The sequence below is a fragment of the Clytia hemisphaerica genome, unplaced genomic scaffold, assembly GCF_902728285.1.
Source record: "Clytia hemisphaerica strain Z4C2 unplaced genomic scaffold, Clytia hemisphaerica genome assembly, whole genome shotgun sequence".
Taxonomy (NCBI): Eukaryota; Metazoa; Cnidaria; class Hydrozoa; order Leptothecata; family Clytiidae; genus Clytia; species Clytia hemisphaerica.
The window spans coordinates 15,723-39,663 of record NW_027103443.1 but is presented as its reverse complement, the minus strand read 5'-3'; the positions used below and the strand labels follow the sequence as shown (position 1 = coordinate 39,663).

The following is a 23,941-nucleotide window of genomic DNA, read 5'->3' as shown; positions in this document are numbered from 1 at the left end:
TGTCACGAACATCACTTGCCTCGTATTTAATAAATAATTTTTTTATGAACAGAAAGTAGTTATTCACCATGGCAATCATTTCAAAACGAAGGCAAGTTATGTTCGGATTTTATTAAAACTACTTTCTGTTCATAAAAAAATCATTTAATGTCTTAAGGGACATAATCACCATGGTGATTGGTTGAATACGAGGCATGTGATGTTCGTGACGTAATTTATGAAAAGGTCAATCAGACCATGAACATATAAACGACTGGACGTGTATCTTTTATTGTCTCTTTGAAGCGAGCTTTGTTGCCGCCTGTATTTCAAAGTTGGTATGAAAAATCCGACAATATTCCGTCATAATTTTATTTCTTTGAATTATTTAGGTAAAAGAATTGATAGAGCTTGAACATTACTCCTAATGTACAAAAAATTTATTTTCGAATTTTTATACAAGTTTGCAATATATTTTATCACCATTTAAAACTCTAAAATGCAGAATTTCAACTGGGTGTATACTTTTGAATCCCTTTTGTCACTCAAATAATTTTTTTATGACTTGAAAAAAATAGCTTGCCAAAGTTGAGAGCCTGTTTCATAAGAAAATCGAAATTAGAATGTGACACTCTGACACTCTCTAAGAGTATTAGACACTTTTAAGTCAAAATTTAGAAATATTAGTCGGAGTTTTGACAAGCTGACGATGATTTTGTCTCTGTTATCTTTGTTATGATATAGATAAACCACTTGAGAAGAATAGAACAACAGAGACTTTTGTCGAAGTTTTGACGTTGTTAGCAAGGTATTCCCAAGTGGTATATCATCAAAATCTATTGTTTCATTTTATGCTTTTAACGGGGCGGCAACGAAGCTAGCAGCCTTTTCTACAAAAAGACAAAGGAGATGGATGTCCAGTCGTTTATATGTTCATGGTCAGACAGAAAAAAATCATGTTCAGAAGTAATACATGTTTTGTAGATATTAAAAAGTATTTGATTCAAAAATTCGATTGTTGTTGTTGTTCGAAATTCGAATCATACACAGGGGATAAAAAAGACTCAAAGATGACCATATCTATTCAAATTCTTCTACATGAGATTCTAAAATCCAATACCTTATCGGGGAAAATTCTCGTCGGGGAAAAATTCTTCACTTGCTGGTAGTTGGTAAACGCATTAAGGCCGGGGAAAATTTTCGTCGGGGAAAATATTCGTCACTTGTCCAAAGTTTCGTCACTTTTCCCCGACGAAGTTTTCCCCGATAAGGTATTACCCTTATAGGAACTTGCAGGTGACAAAAAGGTACCAATAAGGGCGGAAATAAATTATTTGTAATAGAAGATGATATTTTTTTTTATGGACGGTATAGCATAAAAATAGCTTTTTGGTAAAATTATAAATAAAAAATTGTAAGACATTTTGTATTTTTGAATTCCTAAAATAATAATTTTGAAAACGTCGAGTTGATGTTTACGAGGCATCTTTCGCAGCTTGCTCGAATGTATCGATTGTGATTTTCAACTTTTCAATCTCGGTGTGAAGTTGTGTAATCTAAAAAAGTGAAAAGATAACGATATTCAAAATTCAGGTTTGTGTAACAGAACACTTTCTACTTTATGTTGAGAAATTATTCTAAAAATTAAACAAATTTCAGGTTTTTAAATAAAATTACACATCGAAATACTACTGTTCGATTTGTCTTATCACCATAAGGTTCGACAATCTCAAGTGATTTGTTGAGTCTGGAAGGGAGTCATTAAATATACCAAAAAGTCGTCCTTCGTAATGCCGATTTTCCCTTACTCCTCTATCATGGTTTTTGGAAGGTTTGCATTACGGGAATTTCTCTTACCTTTTGTTGATTCTGTTCTCGAACTTTTTCTGGAACCTGAAAGTCGAGAATTAAAAATCACTGTATAACAAGTGATACTTTTATGTACCTACCTGGTTATGCATTTAACACATATATAATTGATATCTACGTGAGCGTGACCATTAAACAATCATTCAGAACACTAATAGTGACGATCTATTAAAACTAGTCGTTTGTTTCTTATAAAAAACCATTTAGAAACCAAAAGTTCATGCTCTATAAATATTCTTTCATATTCAAGACTTCGTGAGCAAAAAAAACATCGATCTCATCAAAATATTCAATAATTTGGCTAAGAACATTGATGTATGCTTATTAATAAATGATTCTTATAGTCAAAGATGCGTTTTTTGAGCTGAAAAATTCGTTTTTTACAAAAATCTGCTTCAGCCATCTTTTACCTATTTTTATTCAAAAAAATTACAGGGTTTATAGTTATGCATCTTTGTGCAAAAAATCAGAAAAAACTAATGAGCCAATCTCGAGGAAAGCTGGTAACTAACGAACGAACATACAACGGTTAATTTATAGGACCTCCACCGGGGTAGGTCCAACTAGAAGAACATGACAAGCCTTATGGACCTTGTTTTTGTGCGATTCGTTTTACAATGAGTTCTAATGCTGAACTAAGCTCACGCACTATAAAACCACTGAGGTAACAATTGTCAATTGATAATTGAACGCCTACTCTTCGCATCCGAAACTTCGATTGTCGACGCCAATTATTTCAGCTAACTTTGAAACGTACATAAAGACACAAACGAAATTTTTTTGATACCCCGTACATGGCCCAGTGACCCTGATATGGCCCAAAAACCAGGGCTGCAAAGTTCTGCAGAGGCGAAGACGCAATTACCTTGGTTTCATAGTCGTCTTTCTTCGTGGTTTCGATAAGTTTGCTAACGGATTGTTCAGACTTTTCTTGTTTGACTCGAAGCTTTTGGATTTCTTTAGTGAAGTCGACAATACCCTGGAAATGATTTGGTAAATTCGTAAATGATCGAATTAGTTGGAAGTTTATATACTAAGGGTTGTGATCTATAGGTAGTTGATATACATTTTTGTTATATAAGCAACTAGGTTGTTAAGGCAAGGTTGCTAATCCCTTGACCCAATAATCATAAAGATGGTATAATTATCAGGGGTAGTTAAAGAAATTCTTTCTGAAAATGAGCTAAGCTTAGCAACCTCAGCCCTAACCCAAAAATTGGAGTTTCTTATAGAAAAAGTGTAAAAGTGTATTGCTTAATCGAGCCCAACGACAAAAGATTTGAGACACTCATTTTTTCATAAAAAGCATACGGTAAATTTCGGCTGAAGCTCACTATACTTAAGCTCAATTTTGAGCCTCGACTTATGCTTAACCCTATACTTGGTAAAAAAATTATGAAGGAGGGGGGGGGGGGGGTAAAAAATTTCACGCATTTCCCCTCTCTTTAATGTTGTAGTACGGTCTAATTGTGTAAAAATTGTGCACAAAGGCGTACAATCATGAGACTTTGCACAATTGAAGTTTAGTGGTCAAGAATGGATTTAAATCTCAGACGCAAAAAATTGGCACCTGTTTGTGTATTTTACAGACCAGAACAGGTTCCCAGGCTAAATTGAATTTCTTTTTCCCCAAAGTATGTCATGTAACATACCGTTGAGAAGCATTTTTCATGCTCGTTTAGAAAAACATTACAACCCATATCTGAAAATGAAGCCAAAAAAAGTTATCGAGGAAGGCTTTTCAAAAATTGCAGAAAAATGACGTAATTGTTGACGTCAGCAAAAATTCAAGGACCACCCGAAAAAGTTTATTTCTATCAAATTAAATAGAGGACCTTTCAATGTCTAAATGGATAGCTTTGGTTGAGAGTTAGATTTACTTGACATTGAATATCGCGTTTTTATGACCCTTCGAAAGCCTTTGGCTAAATGGGTTGCATCGGGCATGCCAATGATAAGCACTTCTAAGGCAAAATTTCCCACCCTAACCATACTCGAAAAGTTATTAACCATACTCGAAAAGTTATTGTAAAATAAGTTTGCATCTGATCTAATTAATTGTATCTAGTACCTGAGAGGTGCATTATTGAATTTCACAAAAATTAACGTCTTTAGGTGGTCCTGGAGTTTTTGCTGACGTCAGCAATTACGTCATTTTCCTGCATTTTTTAAAAAGCTTTCCGCAATAACTTTTTTTGGCTTCATTTTCAGATATGGGTTGTAATGTTTTTCTAAACGACAAGAAAAATGCTTTCTAACGGTATGTAATATGACATACTTTGGAGAACAAAAATTCATTTTAGCCTGGGAATCTGTTCTGGTCTGTAAAATACACAAACAGGTGCCAATTTTTTGGGTCTGAGATTTAAATCAATTTTTGACCCCTAAACTACAATTGTGCAAAGTCTCATGCTTGTACGCCTTTGTACACAATGTTAATGACTTTTGGCACTATTGAGAGAAATGTTATCATATGATTTCGAATCTTTATAGTGTTGTGTTCATGTTTCAAAAACAGACTGCTACACTTTCTCTCTTGACTTGGTGCTTTTTGATATTATATAGGGATTAATTTGGATTCTGTATAATACAGTACTACCAGTTCTTCTTCATTCTTCTGTTATTTTCTGGAGTTTTGGAAATTATGATTCTAAAAATTTCTTTGGCTGAGCCTCAAGGTATGCTTAGCATATGCTTAATTTTTATGGAAATTTGAGCTTCAGTATGCTTATAAACGTAATGCTTATAAAAAAAATGAGTGTATATTTATCATTCACCAAACCGTAGCATTAAGTCATTCAACACAGCTGGGAAACCCGAGAAGAGAATTGTCAATCTCAAAGTATTTATTTGTTCATTTATCAAAGATTTATCAACAGATGATTCACAGCTTTCCAGTAGAAAATGATGAAAATTGTAAAGAAATGTGAAGAAATAGGACCATTACCTTGAGTGAGAGTAAGACTTCACATTTATCACCAACAAGTTGGATAGCGCAACCTCCGGGTGCTTCCTCCTTTTCACCAAGTAGTTGAATTCTGTGATGAAAAAAGACCAATAACAATCATAAGATACTTAATAGTTGATAGCATATTAAATCATTGTTGCTAAATACTCATAAAAGTTTTCTTAATCGATTTCTCTAAATCCAACACGACCTTGAGCAGACTTCTTTTAACTGATACCCGAGAAAAATTCATAAAGTTGACAAATTTCGCACTATGGAATCCGGTCGAAAAAAATCAACTATAGTAAGATCACATGTTTAGATATTTTCACAACTCAAAAACTACTGGACTAAATTCAAAAGCTAATTTCAATTAAATTTTTCCTCTAGCTGAGAAATGAAGACAACAAACGTGCGAAGTTTTTGGACAGCTCGGTGCTGGTCCAGGTACAGTTGCACGGAATACTTACTCAGACGATTGAGACAGTGTTTTGATGACGTCATTCAGCTTTTCAACAACTTCTTTAGAATAATTTTGGTGCGGACGAACGTAAACTGAAAACGAGAGTAGATTTATAATCAGATATTGAATTAGTCAGATCATAACAAGTATTAACCTTTACCACGCCGAAGCCGTAAATTTACGTTTTAAGCTATAGCCGAAGCCGTAAATATACGTTTTTCGTGCGGTTTAAAAAAAAGCCGCCCTACCGCCTTAAAGACGCCTTTAAATCCCGGGAAATGTCTTATATGACTGAGAGAAAATGTAAACAAACTATTTTCAATAGTTTGAAACCACCTACTTTCGATTTTAACTGTCAAAACAAACTGGAAAATCAGGCAAAATATTCTTTTGAAAATTATGAGCTCATTGACTGCTGTAACTAACTTTTTATGTTTATTTAGTGGAAAATGGTTTGTTTTATTGGTTGGAAATGTTATGTATTGCTTGTTTGTAGTTTAGTCAGTGTTTGAGGTAAGTTCTTTAGTATGACGGTACATTAAGGGTGAGGACTGCAGGCTTGTCGAACGTCATCGACCGTCACCGAAACCCAAGTTAAGGCTTCTGATAAGGCTGCAAAGAGTTTCAAAGTGTATATACTATGTTATTTCTATTGCTTTCATGCTGGTTGATGATAGGAAAGTCATTTTTAGCTGTTTTTAGTGATATTTCCCATAAAAATTACCTCAAGGGGCCTCTGCCTTACGTGCCTCTGATTTACGTGGAAATTTTCTCGAAAACCAAGGTTTTCTAAAAATGAATTCTGCCTTTTCTAGTAAAGGTATGATTGTGTTTTTTTTGGCTAGCAGTTGTAGTTATAATGGTGGAAACAATGAGCCAGAAAACTATGGTATCGCAAATGTTCTCCTCACTTTTTTTTAACCGGAACTTAAAATTTTGAAAAATATGACAAATTGCGTTTTGAATTTTTTTCAACTCTAAGGCAGAAGACTACTGTGTCACCATTGATAGAGGAAAATCCTTTATTTTAACATTTTTGGAAAGCAGGATAGTTGGGCTTTCCAGAATGGGCTTATTTTTTTGAATCGGTTTAGTAGATCAAAAGTTATGACGGAAAGCGTAAAACTGTCATTTTTCCCAAAAAGAGAAGGCGTGCACGGGGTGAAGTTCCCAAAGAGAAGGCGTGGTAAAGGTTAAAGCAAAATTAATTGGCACCCAGATGCTGAATTTTTTATCCGACACGCTTAAGCTCTGAAGCTCGGGAAAATTTTTAACATCCCGGAAATTTGGCAGAACCGCGTCATGAGTTTTGCAGCGGGAGGCTGGTCCCAGCCGGGACAAAACGTTTCGAAAACGTTTTTTTTCTCGTTCATATCAGGTTTTTATAAAACGGTTTCGGTGAGGACGTTTTATTAACGTTTTTCTCAAAATTTGGTTTTGTTAAACGTCCGTTTAACCTTTAGACACCGCTGTTTTTAAAAACAGCGCGCGCTGCTGCCGCTGTTTTTTTCATGAAAATGGAGGTTTCGCGGAAAATGTCATAAAATCTGAACCGCTAAAGCTTAAGTAAAAAGTAAACCCATTTTGAAAAGCTAAGGATCTATTTTTTCAGATAATACCAAAAAGACGCCTCATCACCCTTTTAAACCTGACTACACAGCCTCAAATCAAAACAGTAAAAATTCCATGTTTACGATTTTTTCACTTTTTTCTTTTTTTTTTGACAAATTGAATGAAAAAAGTGGGTACAAGGTAAAGATTGGCCCCAGAAAAATTATTTTGTTTCAGTTTATGTTATAAGTCACCATTGTGTGAAATTTCAGGGCTGAAGAAGCTCATTTCATCTCAGAATCTAAGTTTCGGTGAAGCACACTTTTCCACCAAAATCGACACTCTGGCCACAACAGGTAAATTAAGTGGTCCTGTTGCTCTAAAATTGGCCCTGCACTTACCCTAAGCCTGTAAAATTACTACAATAATCATAACAGACTCTCTATCATGTAAATTCAAGCAATAAAACACCAGAAGAGTGGAAAAACTGAGGCAAAACAGCCCTGAGTTGTTGGAGCTAGAGATAGGCATGTATGTCAGGAAATACCCCCCTAAAACCCCTTCAAACCACATAGAAACTGCCAATAAAGGTTCTCTATCTCATATAATGATATTTATATGCTGAAACCAAGAAAAAACCAGACATAAACATGACTTTTCAGTCCAAAAATCCATCAAACACCCTCTGTACCGTATGTTGGTCTAATGTCGACATCCCTCTTCTAATTTCGACACCCTTCTTTAGAGACAGGAATATTAGGAAGGTCGGGATCGCTAATAGATAGACAAAATTTTTCTTCCAATCGATCGCCAAGGAAAGAAAAATAGCTTCCATCAGCGATTCCGACCTTCCTATAATTCCTATCCCTAAATAAGGGTGTCGAAATTAGAAGAGGGATGTCAACATTAGACCAACTTACGGTACACCACTAAAACGATGTTTTGTTGACATTTGAAAAATACACCGACATTGAGTTCCGATATCTCGAGATGTATAAAAGCAGGACCCGTAAAATTTTGAATGAATGAACCTTCACCCCTATCCTGTCTGCTAAATTTTACAGAATAGAAAAATTCAAACTGGTCTTTATTTTATTTAACTTCGAAAGGACCCCAGTATCAAAACGTACGTGGTACGTCTCTCGGCCTGTATATATGACGTACGTGGTACGTCTCTCGGCTTCTAAAGGTTAACGTTTGAAAAACGTTTCTATTAAAACGTTTTACATATGTTTTGTTTTAAACGTTCTAAAAATGTTTTTTAAGAACTCGATGAAAACGGGCTTATTGATAATTTTATTTCGAACTTTAATTACTACAACATAATTTTGATCATATTAGATGAGAAATGTTAAACCCAGCCCTCGTTTTCGGGGATTGGCGGGTCCAACCGAAATATTTTTTAGGTTTATGCACAAGGGTTCAACTAACCTGACTTGGGGTGTGGCGCAAAATAAATATACTGGTTATTGAACACAAAACGAGGCTAACCATTCCAAGTTTTTCTCGGAGGTCAAGCTCACAGAAAGACAGAAATAGCGGAATTTGAGTGTTGTTAAAGACTTTGAACAATAAAACTATTAGTAAACTATTTTGAGTGTTTCCATGCAAAAGATCAAGTGGGATATTTTATCTTGGTATTCATTCAATGCTGAAGTTAGAGTAACGACCTCTGAACCTCTCAAAACCAGAATTTACCTAAGCACTTAGATTTGTTGCTCATGTATTCATCCTTCTTGGAGCGAATGGTCTTGACGATTTCCATCATGTGTTCGATCTGCTTTTCGATTGCCTCATTTCGTAAATTCCACTGCAAGAATTGAATGTGATCATAATAAAAATCGTAATTACCTTATCGAGGGAAAATCGAAAATGAAAGGACAAATATTTCAGTATTGACTTTGAAACGGAAACCCAGCCGAAAAGTCATGACAAAATGGTACCAGTCTAACCGGTTAAAATAAGTACGGGCTTAGAATCCACATTAAAGAGGGATTCGAACGTTTATTTATTATAGTATAACTTCAAACTAAAATTCGAAGCCTAGAAAATAATTTACTCACATCTTTAGGATACGAAGCGACACAAATGCTTTCAGGGACTGTTTCTTTGTTGTGCGGTAAACGTTGATACAATTCTTCCGTAACGTACGGCATGAACGGACTCAACATACGTAACCCCGCATCAAGACACGTGTATCTTTAGTTATACAAAGAAAGTTAAAGAAAAACTTCTCAAGTGTGAAAAAAACAGAAATAATTTTCTTTACTCATAGCTTTTATTAACCGTTTGCATTCACATCTGTGACTCTATGAGGACCTTTAAAACGGGCTTTTTGTGCAAGTTCTAGTCAAACTTTTACTTATAATCGAGAAATAGCCGTGTTTATAAAGACAACGGTGTTTAAAAAGACAACGATATTTATTCACAATATCTTTTCTAAGTAAAATTATTGCCGACGGCGTATTGATTGGGGCTTAGTAGGTCCCCCTTTAGGCGAGTATTAGAATAGGCAAGAATTTGATGAACCAGCGTGTTTACAGGCCATTTTTCATGCCCTTTAAGTGACCGGTTATCGGACACTGCACCTCTTGAAATTACTAAAATATTGGTAAAAACAGCCATTTTAGTGGAAAATCACTGGGAAAAGTGCTTTTTTTGTCCAACAACGGACGCTGCCTTGCCTTTCTAAAATATGGCCTGGTTTAAGAAGTGATTGTAAAGAGAGCAGTGACCAACTTGCAGCACATAAGACTCGTTTTTGGAAAATCGTAAACTTTCGCCGAGCTAGTCTGAATTCCAGGCCATAAGAAGAACAGGTCATAGGAAGAACCAGTCCTCAAGAGACCCAAAATTAAAATCACTAGATAAAAAGTATGAAAGGATACAGAACATTTTGTGCACAAATCTTTTGCTTTTCGTCGTCACCTTGGAAGATTGGCTTCAACGATTCCTGTGAATTAAAATTTTACGTAGGTAAAAAATATACATGTTAATTGAAGATATGCTAAGCTTTTGGTGGTAGCTCGGATTGATAAAAAATATTTTTGACTAATAATTCACATCACATCTGAAAAATACCAAGAACCTTCAAGGTAAAAGAAATTGCTCAAATCAATATGTCACATAGACTTACCAAATAAACATCACATAATTCGTAGAGCCAGAAGTTGTACAAAGCGGTCGTTGCTTTCGGGAATTCGTACGATTGGAATCCTTCGTTGCAGAGAGTTGCAGCTACCGATAGGCGACTCAAAATCCACAAGTCCATTGCAGTTTCTTGTCCGGAAAGCTAGTGAAAAAGAATGATGGCACATTAAACAAAACGCTAAACCATTCATTATCAGTCTGACTATGAAAAGGATTCTGGCGATTTTTGTTTAAAATCAAAAGTCCTCGTCATGAATCTTTTTTCCTCATTTGCGTTAATAATTAACTTAGTTGATCCTCGGACAAAAGGTTCCATACGTGAAAATAGAGCTCCTATAAAAAAGGCCCACAAAGCAAGTAATTTAAATCATTGAGAACTGACTTATCAGAACCACATTCTGACCTCTTTCAAGTTACTTCTTGGGAGAAATTCTGGTGTGAAATTCCTCATGGCGAATTTGGTAGCGTTCCAAAGCTTGTTACAGAAATGTCGATATCCTTGCATTCTTAAAACGTCCAAGTTGATATCACGTCCTAAAAGGGGGGGGGGGAGAAATCATGGAGAATCGAAGTACAGTTAGCAGTCAACTAACACAATACGTTACAGTTGCAAGTCAATAAAATGTTATTATGCGAAGGCTTTACCCAGAGTCTTTCAAGATTAATTAATATGATTGGTTGAAAAATGAAAGCACGCGATCGACTAAGCAATTGCACCAGCGAATAAATAGTATATAGGAGGTGATTAGGTTTAAACCCGTTGATTGTAAATACGATTAATGATCACTCATACCTTGAAGTGTGTAAGCACACAAAGCGAATCGCATAGCATCAGTGCCACATTCTGGAATACCGTCTGGGTACATCTCCTTCTGTCCCTTCTGCGCTTTCTCCAATTCTTTTGGGTCCAGATTATATCTGAATGGAAAGTACTCAATCAAAGAAAAGAGTCTCATCCTACACAAAATAAACACTTTCAATCACATTCAAAAATAACACTCGCATCAATTAAGGTTGAATGAGAATGCCGATAAAAAGTATCAGAAGCGTAGCCACGGGTGCATGCACTTTGGTGAAGAAATGGCAGGATCTTTTTATGTGAAATTCAATTTACAAAGCTTAAAAAGGCAAGCCTAGAAAGATAATAAAAGTTGTCACAGAACCGCAAAAACTTTCTCTTGGCCAAGCCATTGTACATATATGTAAAGGAACTGAAAGGAATAAGATTTTCTATCCAACTGTCTTAAATATGTCAAGATATTTCGCAGAGCAGGTGTATGTATTTCGTCCTTATTAGGACCACTTATCAGGTCTGGGTAATGCAACCTGGCTGGTAACCTTTCTGGCGGATGAATATTCCCGGTGGCTGCAAAAGTAACTCATAGAAACATACTCGTTCAATCTTCCCATCAAGTCTGGTAGTGAGATACCAGTGATGACATCCAATGGGTCGATGATGTTTCCAAGAGATTTGCTCATCTTCCGTCCGTATGCATCTCTCACCATGGCGTGAAGATAAACCTGAAGAAGGCGAAAACAACGAGAAAATGCTTTAGTTAAACATTTGATTTCTTTTCTTTTTAGGAGAATTTTCTTACCTACTTTAGATATTCAATAAAAGGTCAATGATCGTAACAACCTCTTAGCTCTTTAAATTTTGGTTTCGTAAGGTATGTTGCAGAGTTCAAATAGATTATTATTAAGTCAACAGACGTCGTTATTTGATTGTATCAATAAAAAAAGTGCGAAATTGAAATATACTGCTTGATTTCAGAAGTAGTTAGCCATGTTGTACAAACCTCTTTAAATGGTAGTCTTCCAGTCAATTTCTGTCCAAACATGACCATACGAGCGACCCAGAAAAATAAAATATCGTGTCCAGTCTCCAAAAGGGAGGTTGGGTAGAATGCTTCCATCTCGTCCGTCTATAGTTAGGAAAGTAAAAAATCGATACATGATTACAGCTCACACGTATTTGAAGCAAATAAAAAAAATACCACTTCAAGCTAACAAAAACCGAGCTGAAGACTAGGAATTGTTATCAAAAGCCATCGCAAAATTGTTATAAGGATATAATTTAACGATATGAAAAACCTTGCGAAACCTTGAACTCAACCCCTCCCCCCTCAATGGCATCAGGGATAATAGTTGTTAAAATAAAACTCATCATAATACATACGTTATCAGGCCATCCGAAGACGGAGAAAGGAAAAAGGGCTGAGGAGAACCACGTGTCCAAAACATCCTCATCTTGTCTCAAGTGAATCTTTTCTTTTGGAACATTGAACTGTTTAGCTGCTTTCTCAAGAGCTTCGTCTTCCGAGCGCCCGCTGACCCAATACTTTTCTTCTTCGTCCGAGCCGGATGGTTCACCCAAAATGGTGACGTAGTAAGCCGGTATACGATGACCCCACCATAATTGACGTGAAATACACCAATCTCTATGATTTGGGGGAGAAGAGACCGTTTAAACTTCATATTTTATTATCATTAATATATGATATAATATATAAAATATAGTTATTATGGAAAAGAGAATAATGACCAAACTATGACTTTGTTTTTAAGCAATTAACATTGGTTACAAAGCTTCTAATAACAAAAAAAAACTTGCATGTACAATAATCTAACACACTAAAGCCCTTAGGCCTAATATATAAATCAACAAATTTTACACACACCTCGAGTTCTCCATCCATTGATACCACGTTTTTTCGTGCATACTTGGAATAATTTTGAGATCTCCATCACGAACAGCCTGATATAGAGATTTCAATACTGTACAAGAACAACTAGATACATTATTTGGAACTTAGATCATAATATTACATTTTCTACATCAGAAGACTATAATTAAATTTTAAAAATCAAAGTAAGATATACTTAAGAATCAAGCCTTCTTTATCTTACCGAAACAGCTTTGGCAGCCATCTCTTTGCAATCGACATACCACTGTGGCTTCAATAACGGTTCGACAATATCTTTTGAGCGACTGCAAATAATAATGAGGAAATTGGGTTTGAATCATAACAAAGCTATCAAACCATAACGTTGCGGTCACGTCAGAGAGGACTGGTAACGAACTATGAGAAAGTGGGGTCAAAGATCTGTGTCTATGAGAAAGTCATTGCGACGAGTTCAAAAATTTAAACGTCATTTCTTCTTGGTAGACTGGACTCATCTAGGCTCCGCAGATTTTTAAAGGCTGATAGGTGTCTTTGTTGGAGTTAAACTCATCGACGTGCTACGTTCTAGGTAGATAATAAGCCTACAGACAAACTGCTGACAATGATTTCATTTATTCTGAACTTTGCTAAGTTTAAAAACCATATATTTTATTACACTGGGTATTTTAAAACATCAAACCATAACGATAAAACCAAAAAGTTTAGTTTTTTAATGGGTTTAGTAAGACTTTAATGTTTAAGACCATAAGGGAGCTACCTGCAAGTTGGGACAACCATAGCATTATCTTCGGTCTTGACGTAGGAACCAATGGCTTTCAATTCATTCAAAACTTCATATCTGGCTACGAAACGTTTCATTTTCTGCATAGAAACGGATGAAATATTGTCATTACATTAGGAAAATCAAAATCAACTAAGACAAATTCACTAGAAAAGCCTTGATATCCATCGAGTGTTTCAAAAATACGAATTAGGATTTTGAGTAAGTATGTTTATATCAATTAAGCTTTTTAGAATTGTAAAGAAGAAAAAGTAACTTAAATTTTGACCACTCATACGTTAAAGGTACTTCACCTATTCAAAAGCTATCGCAAAATACAAAGAAAATTTAGACATTTTCAAGACTTTCAGAATCAAATACAAAGTCGTACATTTTTTAATGAACACCAAGGATAACAGTTAAGATGAGAAATATTGAGCATACACCTTTTAATAAATGAGCAATGCTCACTTCGTTTTCAAAATAATGCTATGGTAATTGATTCCCAGAGGAATTCATAAAAAGTTTACTCTATTTATAAAAGCAACACCTGAAGACTCAAGGGATTTGATCACCTTGGTAATGGTTTCCAGACGAGGTAGTCGTTGCACTCTAAATAATTTATGAAAAGGCCTATTGAAGAGGGGACTTCAAAATTTCTCATACTGGAATCTAAATGAATGTATCGAAAGAAACAATTTTGAGTACACTTACAATGAATTTCTTGTATTCATCTTTGTAATCACCGACATCAGTGCACAGACCAGCATCATCCATCATGGTGATGAAGCGTAAATTATGTCGCTTTCCGATTTCATAATCATTGTGATCATGACCTGGTGTAATCTTGACAGCACCTGAAGAAATTGAGAATTTTGACTCGTTAAATATATGAAAGGAGCATAACAAAGAATAATGTTACATTGATGTCCAAAGTGTCTGTGTAAAGTTTTTTGTATTTGCCTTGTTGGTACAATCATTTGATCTTATAAAGTTTTTGCAAAGAATCCCCCTTTGTCTCAAATATTATGACAATAATTGTAGATTCATGATTCATTCACTCTCAAATTGTGATAATACTTTTTGCTAACTTTGAAAATATTAACTTTGTACGAAGAACAGCATTTCAAAACATAGGATATAGAAAGTTCTACATTTTTTCAAAACAATCTATGATATTTGAAAACAAAACATCCATACCAGTTCCAAATTCTGGATCGACTGCTTCATCACCGACAATCAACAGTTTTCTATTACAAAACGGATGCAATGCATGTTTACCAACCAAATGCTGAAGAAGATTAAAAAAAAGTTGTTGTGAACAATATGAAATTTGCAACCTGTGATCAGAATGTATTGATTATAGTATAAATACTTGTTAATCTATCCTGCCAAATTGCTTATTATAACACTTTTATTGAGTTTCATTACGATGAAAAAATAACACATCATACTTTATATCTTTCATCAGTGGGGTGGACAGCAATTCCAGTATCACCAACCATAGTTTCAATACGTGTTGTAGCTACCGTTAACTTCTCATCTGAAATAATGAAGCAATTCAATTGTTTCTTAAATCTAAACTAATAATGACATGGACGACATGGGGTATATCAAAATGTTACTATTTCATAATTCTAAAAAACAATTCCACTTTTAAACTGTTTAGATTTAACACACTAGACCAATATGAACTTTTGTCAATACGTTTTTAGAGCTCTAAAATTTGATTGATGACCAACCAAATATTTCACTTTTTGAGAAAGAAAAAAACAGTATACCTGATCCCTCAACAGGATAGGTGAAGTGGATGAGAACACCAAATTCAATTTTCTGTTCATAGCCAGGTACACTGAGTAAGGTTCTTCCTCCAATATCCTTTTTGTCAACCTTTTGAACAAAAAACAAAGAATCTAAGTAAAGGAGTGCTCTCTCACGCAAAGGAGATGAAGCAGTTCATATCAGGGACTTTACCAAGCATTTTTAAAGGTTTGAGAGAGATTTTTGGAAAGATTGCTGCATGTAGTTGAATGTATTTTTCAAGATTTTTCAAACTGTTTCAATAAATATTAGAAAATAAAAATTTAGTATAAATCTGACAATATAAGAATACTCTTACCTCAATATCACTAATTGCAGAATTCAAAGCACAAGACCAGTTGACAAGACGGTTTGATCGATAAATCAGTTTCTCATCATGCAATCTAATAAACGTTTCTTTGACAGCCTTTGATAACTTTTCATCCATAGTAAACGAGGCTCTTTCCCAATCAACGGAACTACCAAGTTTTCGAATTTGATGATAAATACGATCTCCTTTCTTGTTTTTCCATTCCCACACTTTTTCAACAAACTTTTCACGGCCAAGATCATGACGGCTAAGATTTTGTTCTTTCTTCAACTGTCTTTCAACAACAACTTGAGTTGCAATGCCAGCATGGTCACAACCAGGAAGATAAAGAGTGGTTTTTCCATTCATACGATGCCTGGATAGGAAAAACAATGTAAAACCTTTGAGACTGAAATTTCATATTTCGATACACAGCTCAGACAGAAAACTTACCAAATAGAGTAAACAGAACAATTCAGATTTTCAATTTTAAGAGTGAAAAATATCTTTCACATATAATTTGAAAGCAAATGAAATATGAGACGGAAGAGACCAACCATCTAGTAACAGCATCTTCAATAGCCCCAGTCAAGGCATGTCCTAAATGAAGATTTCCTGTGACATTTGGAGGTGGGATAACAATAGTGAAATTTCCTTTATCATTTTTTTCAGTGATTGATTCTCTCTAAAAATAAGCGAAGTTTAAGAGATCAATTTTAGGAGAAATGATAATAAAAGGATTTCGTTTGTCTCAAAAAGAGGTTTTTTTTCAATATGTTGCAAAGGGCTCAATGATTGATAAAGTAAAATATTGAACAAAACATTCAAAAATTTCAATATTAAACTTTCTAAAAGCTTGAAAGAAATATGATATTGATAAATTACTTACCCCATATTCTGGTTTGAAAAATCCCTACAAAAACAATAAGACATTTTTATAAACCTAGAAAAAGCTTAAAACATTTGGTCCTTTGGAAGATTATCATCAGTATATGAACTATGATATAAAAATGTTGAGCCTTTTCCTCAGCTGTGAAGCTATCAGGAAAGTGTTATTTAAATAAATGTTGTTTTTCAATTGATTCATGATGTTCTAGAGGTAGACACTTTTAGAGTTTTAATGCTTGTAAATATAGAACATAAGACTTTATCAGTACAGTTTGCGTTTAGATCTTAAATGGCTTCCAAAGCAAATAAGGGATGAACTAACAAACTTGGTGGACAACACTAGTATGTCACACAGAAGTGTTTTTTAAAAAGCAAACCTTTTTCTCCCACCAAGAATACCAAGCGCTTTCAACATAAGATGGACTGTATGCATCAGGTAGTGTACATTTTGTATCTGAAATAGAAATTAAATTCTTTTTGAATGACAATTTAGTTTAATCTAGACAGTTGCTGATAAAGATCATTGTATAATAAAAAATATGTAATTTGCAAATTTCAATTCTGTTTTTCACAGGACACCTTCGTCAAATACCTTTTTTGTCACCAGCGGGTGTTTGGATATCATAAGTGATGACCTGCTTGGTTGTAACTTTTTCCTTCTTTGCTTTAGGTTTCTCCTGAAAATACACCAACGATAATGTATCAATAATTATTCTCCTTCTCATGAATTTTCCCATTACTTCAATACCCTTGGGTGCCTAATCAGTTAGTAACAATAAGGTACATCAAGGTTTCAGAAAAACAACATCATTCATCTACAGGATGTATATGCAACAACATTAATGAGAGTTTTCTCAATCAAGCTCCCAAGACAATTAAAATTGAAAGCTTGAAACAAAATAAAAGGTGCAGCAGCCAGCTAATCAACCAAAATTTGTTCAGCCTATTTCACAACCAAATTTTACAGGGGACCAAAAAACTCAAAAGCAAAAGGTCACTTCCCCCTGTTTTAGTTTTTCCAGTGTGAACAAAATTCAAGGTCCCTTGATAATGAGTTAGCATTTAATAAACCACTTTCCAAAAAGAACGATAGACAAAAGAGGTGAAATGGAAGTCAATTCACCATGGAGGTATAAAGAATACAGGAGATGTATGTTAGTATAACAAAGTTCGCTCTATGATTAGAAAAGTTAAGAGGTTTGCATGCTTATAATTTCATATATTTGGCATTTTAATGAGTATTTTTGTCCATTAGTGAAATCTTCTTGGCTCATTCCAGTGTTAGAAATTAGATGAGACGAGATCCATTATTTCTGACATCAGCGTGGACAGGCCTGTAAACTTGGCAATCCTTTATCAAATGATAAGATTTTTTGAACAATGTTTTCTTCAAAGTGCACTGTATTAAGCAGTTATTGGACAAAGTTATTGGCTAGCGATTGTGATCAACCAATCATCTTAGTGCCAATACTGTAGATCAATAATCGATCAATTTAAAGGCCACTGACAGGCTAGCTCTGAAGCTCTAAAACGCATCTAATAATATGAAAACTAGAATATGGTTTTTCAATTGGAATCAAAACTATAAGGTGCACTTACAAACATCAATTTGTCAGATCTAACAAAATTAATAACGGCACTGTCATCATTGACAATCAAACAAACGATATTCTGCCAAGAGCCTTGTAGACAATCCAACAACTTTCATCAAAATGATCTGTCACAGCTATGTCTACCATTTTAGCAAGGATTGAGCCGAGAACGCTTGCAGAACACCCGCCAGCTCCTGCGCGGGTGAAAAACTTTAATCTGTCAATCATAATCTCAAGCGAAAAGACGTGAAGTAATTCTAGCTTCACGATAGTGCCGCGGATCATCAGTGAATACATGTCTTTTTTTATAAGCATATGTTTTTTGGGAAACAAGCTCAGTTATGCTTAGAGATATTTCAGACTCAGGCTTGAAGTATGTTTATCATATGCTTATTTTTCCAAAAAATTAGAGTCTCCAATTTTTCCAAAATCTGTCGTTGCTATACACTTGCTATACATGAGGATAGGGAAATAAGTAATGACAGGAAAGTTGTGAATGATTTCCAGGTTTACACTTGTATTTTTTTAAATCAAAATGCTTTGAATGCTTGAAAATTTTTGTTAATTTAATGCAAAACTCAGATTTGATCCCCAAATATTGCCCACAATGCTTTGCGCAGAAAAAAGTTCACGGTGAAATTTTTCCCGCACAGAGCATTGTGGGCAATATTCGGGGATCAAATCTGAGTTTTCACGTTAAGCCGATATTGTCTATTACAATGACTTCTTTTCCATCTATTAGAAAAAATTTTTTCACTTTCCTTTCACACACCTCAAAAGCAAGCTCAGTAAGATGCTTGTAATATGCTTATTTTTTAGACAAATTCAGGTCTTGGTATGCTTATAAATGTTATGCTTATAAAAAACATGTAGTATTCAATTATCAGTATCCCTTTATTTTCATTTCTAGAATTTTTGCAAAAAAAAGGAAAAATAGAAAAGTTGTATTTTTTACTGTCTATTCACATACTGAATTTGAAAGATCTTCTATGTGACATTTTTTGCTAACTTCAAAAAACTGATTTTTGTCCCGCTTTTACGGGACTTAAGCTTAAAGTGCTTGCGTGCAGCATAGGGTACAAAGTCAAAAAATAAGTTTCCTGTAATTTTTGTATGAAGAGTTAGGTCTATACTGACTGAACCTCCCTTCAGTACAGTTAAGTATCAATATTTGAGGTATTACGAAAATTGCTATTTTTGATGCATTTATGCCGTAATCGCTTTCGTTTTTAACATAAGGTCTTAGCAACGGGTACCCCGGGCATAGTTACGGGGCATTGAGAAAAAATCCTAACATAGAATTTCAAAAAGATTCACATTATCATTTTCTGCATTAGAAAATACACCTGTTCTATGTTGGTTTTTTTTCTCAGTGTTTTGTAGGCCTAATTATCGTCATTATTGCAAAGTAAATAAAAACCCCTGGAAATCTTTAGGTTTTGATAAGCAAAATACTTACATACTATTGTTTACTATTCAGTTATTCATCCAATCAGAATTCACGCTCAGAAACTTTCAACCAATCAAAATTCAACCGTGGTGTGGGAAATTATCCAATCAGAATCCTGAAGCTAAAGACTTACAGCCAATCAGAATTTGTTAGCGAGCGGTATTCATCCAATCAGAATCGCGTAACACATAAGTGAAAGTAAAGGCGGAATTATACTTTTTTTTCGACGTGATTTGCATATATTAGAACAGAAAGAAACGCCAATTTGTCAAACATTTGTTTAAAACCACCTTATTTTTTGTTGAATATCGCCTAAATTTATAAAAAAATATGCATTTCAACATTAATCTTAAAATCTCTTTACGGTTAAGTATCCTTGGGGCTCAACGCTGAAAGGAAAAGAGCAGAACCCCCCTCGTAGTTTATGCCGGGATTGAAAAAACCTGGAGAAAACCTTTTCCGTACATATATAGCTAAGGAATTTTAAAACACGGCATTTAAAGTGAAACAAGATGGCAGAGAAGTAGTGATTGGAAGTTTTTGTATTAGTCAGCATGACAAAGGTTTGTTGTATGTGACTCCCCAAGCGATTTTAAGGACCTGAAAAGACCGGTCCAGACCGATCGGCCAAAAAGCGGTAGAAAAGCGGCTTTTTAGCGGCTAAGATTTTAATTTAACCGGTCCCGCCTCTTTTTCTATCGGCTATGGATCGGCCACTCTCGTTTCACTTTAAAGCGGCTTTCTAAGCGGCCTCTGTCACGGCCGCGGCCAGCCGCTGCTGATCGGGCTAAAGTCCGGTAGAAAGACCAGTCAATGCGTTTGCCGGCAACCGAAAGAAACAAAACAAACTTTTTGGAAGCTTCATTGGCTTTCTCCAAAAGTTTTTCCCCAGGGATTTACCACCTTTTTGAGTTCTTCCTTCCTTTCTTTCTTTCTTGCTTGCTTTCATTCAAAAAGATAAAGTTAAAGACCTGAATAATGTTACCTTTTAATAAAATTAGACAACTGTAATAAAAGGGCTGACCCAAAAAAGAGCCTCTTTTTATATTATAAACCATTTATATTTCTGAAGTAAGACTGTTCCTTGCCTTTGCTTTGTGGTCTTCACTTGTGCTCAAATTATTTTCTTTTTACTCTTTTCATTTTAATGAAAAGACTCCCTGCCCCAATACGACCTCCCCTAATGAATCGTATTTTCCTTGTAAAAAAAGACACCCCTGCTTCAAGATTACGTCAATAAAAAATAGGATTTTTCGTTTTTTACTATTTTCTATTTGGGCCAATAAGGGGGTGGGGGGGGGGGGGGTCCAGCTACATACCGATAAAAAAACAAGTATTGGGACGGAAATCTTTTCAGCCAATTTCTTTCTGATTTCATCCACAAACTTCACTGAAAGCATACAATTTCAATTGCTTTTACCTTGCGCACAAATTAGCAACTTTAAAAGTACAGTTTTGAATTAGCTTTGATAAAAAAACCCTTTTTTCATTGGACAGCGTGCTGCCGTTTCTTTCGAAATGTTGCAACTTCATTGCGTCTTTTTACCTTTCGTTTTGATTAACAATATCATATCAATGCTCGTATGAACAAACTCAATGCTGGTGCAATTCAACGATGACGGGTGGAAAGGCGACATCAATGCGATGGCGGACATGATTGAAAAGAATTGTGTTTTCGAAGATGTAAAAGTTAGTTTCGAAAAATTTTGGTTGATAAGAGCAAGGGGGGGAGGGGGTCTGAAGCTTATCGGCCCAATGCCGATAAAAAATTAGAAAGTTTTTTGTCACAGATCCCTTAGTCAAAAAAGTCATTAAAATTGATTAGCCTCTGCGACGGAGGGCAAGGCTGAAAGCCACATGAATATGGTTCATCCAATAAAAGGAAGGAAGTAAATAAAGGAAGTTCATTCTATGGTGGCCTATCTTGAAGTGAAGGTGGTTGAACAAAATGTTTTTGGCATATTGATGGAACTGTTAAAAGATAGAACAAAATTGCTTTTCTTGGTTTTTCCCCTGTCTCCGCACTGGAAATGATGCATGCCGGTTACGCGAATAGAACTACTTTTTTATGGCTGCCTTATTTGTGATTCCAGGGGATGTCAATCGAAGCAATCGAAGCGATCAAAGCAATCGAAGCAATCGAAGGGATCAAAGCAATCAAAAAAACTTAAATCTTTGATCGACTTAGCCTGGAGATCCATGCTATAATTTCTTATTCTATATACTGATGGCGAAATATATAGCATGGTATGGGCTGACAGTTTGAATTTTCCATATCCTAATAACGGTTGAAAACACAGCCAATCAAATCCTGTTATTGTTTCACTGGTCACACTTTCTTAAAGAAAGCGCAAGTTCCGAAATTTGGTTTTTATTTTAGTAAGTGAGGACAGCGCTAAATTCGAATTTCCCACTGTAATTTTTTTGAGTCCAAAATCGGACTCACAGCTCTGACCCGTCAAGTATTCATCAGATTTTAAAAAAATACGCAGACGGGTTCCTGTCTATGATTGACTACGATTGACTTTGATTGACTTCGATCGACTTCGATTTATATTTTCTTTCGAGCCTAAAGGTCGGTCTCCACTAGTGCGCGCTGCGATCGCAACTTTGGCCTCAATCATTTTTGCTTTGAGAAAAACGCAGTGCGCGCTTGCTTTTCAAGCGAGTGATCGTAACGGCAGATCACGCCAATAGAATTGCTTCATTTTTCCTATGACCAATAGCGTGGAATTTGCTCAAAGAAGAGCTATCCCAGTGCGTAAGTGGAGACCAACCTTAAGGCACAAAGGAGACACAAGGTGGGTGAAATTATTTGCCGCAAGCGAGTTACAACAGTAACGACAAGCAAGTTGATCGAAGTACGACCCTCGACATGGCCCGAGAATTCTCGGGCCAAAACTTTTATTGGAATTCGCGTAAAGCCCGAGTATGACCCGAGCTGGCCCGAGAATTCTCGGGCCGTGTTCGGGCCACACGCGGGCCACGCACGGGCCACACTCGGGCCAATTTTTGAAAACATGATTTAAATTAAACAGGCGTGTAATTTCAGGACTGAATCTTTTTAACATTTTCTTTGAGAAAAACTTGGTTTCTCTTAATTATATTAAATATATGAATGTTGTAAATTCATATAAATATTAAATGTCTTATTTGGTATGAAAACATGGTTATAAATATACTTAGGGTGGAAAAATTTGCTAGTAAACTGGTCCTGGTTTTAAACTGAAGCGTGTCCACGGGAAGCTCGTAAAGTTTTTTTGAGCGATATAAACAAAACAGACAAATCTTATTTTGTACTATTTTGTTTGACTGGACATGCTGAATCAATTTAACATTTAACATGGCCCGAACATGGCCCGAACATGGCCCGAATGACTCGGGTCATGTTCGGGCCAAAAGAATTGATACGGTCTCTCGGCCCGAACAGGGCCCGAAGAGGCTTGAGAATTCTCGGGCCATGTCGAGGGTCGTATCGAAGTCAATCGAAGTCGATTGAAGTTAATTGAAGTCGATAGAAGTCGATCATAAAAAGAGGAAAAAAATGTAAATCTTCGATCGACTTCAATCGATTCGACAATCACTTCGATCGACTTCGATTGATTTGACCGATCACTTCAATCGAAACCTTAACACGCCACCTGCCCCTGCATGCATGGCATGGAAAAAAAAGTGAAAGTTGATGAAATAAAGAAAAACCTCAACAAAGGTTACTGTACAAAATACAAGGTATACCTCTTTAGGTTTATTCTGCTTTGACTGCTCTTGTTTCTTGGCAAATTTTTCCATTTTTGCAAGTCGTTTTGCTTCTTTTTTCAGCTGGCTAGCTGTCTTGACAACTTCTTCGCAATCATTTTCTGCAGGAGGCCGATTTTCCCCTTCAGTTGAACTCATTTTCTTTGTAAGTATTAAGTAACTCGATGATATTTGACGTCTAGGTACCCCTAGACTACCATTTAAACAAAATTGATGCTTAGATCGTATTGAGCTGATGAAAAATTGTGAAGAATTGACTTGTCTGATGCAATTTCTCAGAAGAGCGAAAGTGACTACCATTTGCCTCATCCACTTCCTCAAACTGCCTCGCTTATCACGTTCGATAACTTGCTATCTTACTCAGTGCAGTCGGGCTGATCAAGTCAAAACTCGTGGTGTGTTTACGAAACAGATTAAACACGGCTCTTTTTCGTGTGCGCGCCCATGTCTTTAACAAATTGCGACGTAAAGGAGCCAAGCAGCATTTTATCTCTATTCTTCTTTCATTTCACAAGTTTTGAAACTTTTTTTGCGCGTGCTTTTGTTTTGAATGTTTCTTTCGTTCTTCAGTTCTTTGATGAGAAATGTATCAAGTGGCCCCAGACCTTAAGGTTCAGTTGCCAAATCTCATGATGGTGATATTTTTGATTTTTTTTACCAATGGGGGCAATGCAATCCCGGGAGGGGGGGGGGGATACTTAGGCAAATGTAGGGTACGGTATTTGCCGCCCTTAAGGGT

The 23,941-nt window shown here is 35.6% G+C and overlaps 1 protein-coding gene across 1 annotated transcript; it reads right to left on the bottom strand.

The window, feature by feature from the left end:
- Positions 1–956: 956 nt before the first annotated feature.
- LOC136798172 (valine--tRNA ligase-like) lies at positions 957–23,560 on the bottom strand. The gene is made up of 27 exons (XM_067054753.1): positions 23,182–23,560; positions 16,997–17,081; positions 16,782–16,858; positions 16,406–16,429; positions 16,074–16,201; positions 15,526–15,892; positions 15,188–15,296; positions 14,861–14,949; positions 14,607–14,697; positions 14,121–14,263; positions 13,404–13,507; positions 12,870–12,951; positions 12,641–12,717; positions 12,139–12,400; positions 11,759–11,884; positions 11,353–11,480; positions 10,753–10,877; positions 10,363–10,493; positions 9,946–10,101; positions 9,698–9,762; positions 8,873–9,008; positions 8,508–8,619; positions 5,266–5,350; positions 4,796–4,886; positions 2,714–2,827; positions 1,837–1,872; positions 957–1,535 (listed from the first exon to the last, which is right to left on the bottom strand). Exons 1-27 carry the CDS (start codon positions 23,509–23,511, stop codon positions 1,455–1,457), a joined length of 3,354 nt encoding a protein of 1,117 aa, XP_066910854.1. The 5' UTR covers positions 23,512–23,560; the 3' UTR covers positions 957–1,454.
- Between the last annotated feature and the right edge of the window lie 381 nt (positions 23,561–23,941).

Coding starts and splice junctions, on each gene's coding strand:
- LOC136798172 (XM_067054753.1), bottom strand. CDS start 23,511: ATGAGGCAAATGGTAGTCACTTTCGCTCTTCTGAGAAATTGCATCAGA. Junction 12,952..13,403: donor ATGGTTGTCCCAACTTGCAG/GTAGCTCCCTTA, acceptor TATTATTTGCAG/TCGCTCAAAAGATATTGTCG. Junction 4,887..5,265: donor ACACTGTCTCAATCGTCTGA/GTAAGTATTCCG, acceptor TTTTCATCACAG/AATTCAACTACTTGGTGAAA.